The sequence below is a fragment of the Eschscholzia californica genome, unplaced genomic scaffold (assembly GCF_041429995.1).
Source record: "Eschscholzia californica isolate CP2 unplaced genomic scaffold, dmEscCali1.0.p SCAF_4, whole genome shotgun sequence".
Lineage (NCBI taxonomy): Eukaryota > Viridiplantae > Streptophyta > Magnoliopsida > Ranunculales > Papaveraceae > Eschscholzia > Eschscholzia californica.
Genome location: NW_028238461.1, coordinates 50,049,852 through 50,050,853, shown reverse-complemented (window position 1 = coordinate 50,050,853; position 1,002 = coordinate 50,049,852). Strand labels below are relative to the sequence as shown.

At 43.7% G+C, this 1,002-nt stretch overlaps 1 protein-coding gene across 1 annotated transcript; it reads left to right on the top strand.

Annotated features, from left to right (window-relative positions):
• Positions 1-783, top strand: LOC147545706 (uncharacterized). Its single transcript, XM_086635856.1, has one exon. It carries the CDS (start codon positions 1-3, stop codon positions 781-783), a length of 783 nt encoding a protein of 260 aa, XP_086491982.1.
• Positions 784-1,002: the final 219 nt, after the last annotated feature.

Below are 1,002 nucleotides of genomic sequence, written 5' to 3'. Positions count from 1 at the left end.
ATGTTCAAAGCGGCTCGTGCACTTACTGCCTCAGACTTTAGCAAATACACTGGGGAGATTTGTGTAATGGGTGGGGCTGGAGCTGAAGCTTTTTTGCACTCAGTCGACCCTGTTCATTGGGCAGATGCCTTCTTTCCAGGGAAAAGGTACGGTTTAATTTGCTCTTCCTTGTCTGAGTCCTTCAATTCCTGGATCCGAGACGAGAGAGTTATGCCAATAACAGTCATGCTCGATATGCTCCGAATGAAGATCATGAATATGATGAACGAGAGGCGAGTTGAGTCATCTAGTTGGTCTACCTTCTTATGCCCGAAGGTAGATAAAGAAATGCAACTGCGTTACAAAGTGGCTTGTAGTTGGACGTGCGTCCAGTCCGGAGAAGCTCAATACGAGGTATTGTCTATGCCCTCCCATTCAGTTGACTTGGCCCTACGGACGTGCACTTGTCGCAAGTGGCAAGTAGAAGGCATACCATGCGAGCATGCGATTCTGTGTATAAAAATGAACGGTGGTGATGCCTCTTCATGTTTTGATTCCAATTTCACTACCGAAGCCTATTGTAAGACGTACAGTCATCCCGTTAAGCCTGTACCTACGTTTGATGAGCCTAAATCGTATGACCCGGACACAATGATTCTTCCTCCTCTCACAAAGAGACGTCCTGGTAGACCTCGCACCACTCGAATCGAAAGTGCCGGGTATTTTCCCAAAAGACAGAGGGTTTGTGGCAGATGTAATCAACTGACGACCCACAATCGTGCATCTTGTAACGAACCAATATAGCGATGGGTTAGCACTTCTCTATCTGATTTTGTTTAGCACTTCTTCAAGTGCCCAGTATTTTGTTAGCACTTCATTTGGAAATGTAACTTTCTTTTTGTTGTCTACTGTGTGTATGTAGAGTACATTTTGATGATTTGCAGTACATGTGTTTCTTTACAGTAAACTGTGTTGTTTACGAAACAGAACATTGTAAAACTTTAAGTAAATTATAAAACTGTC

Bases quoted from the DNA above. Each gene is read 5' to 3' on its own strand.
- LOC147545706 (XM_086635856.1), top strand. From the start codon at position 1: ATGTTCAAAGCGGCTCGTGCACTTACTGCCTCAGACTTTAGCAAATAC.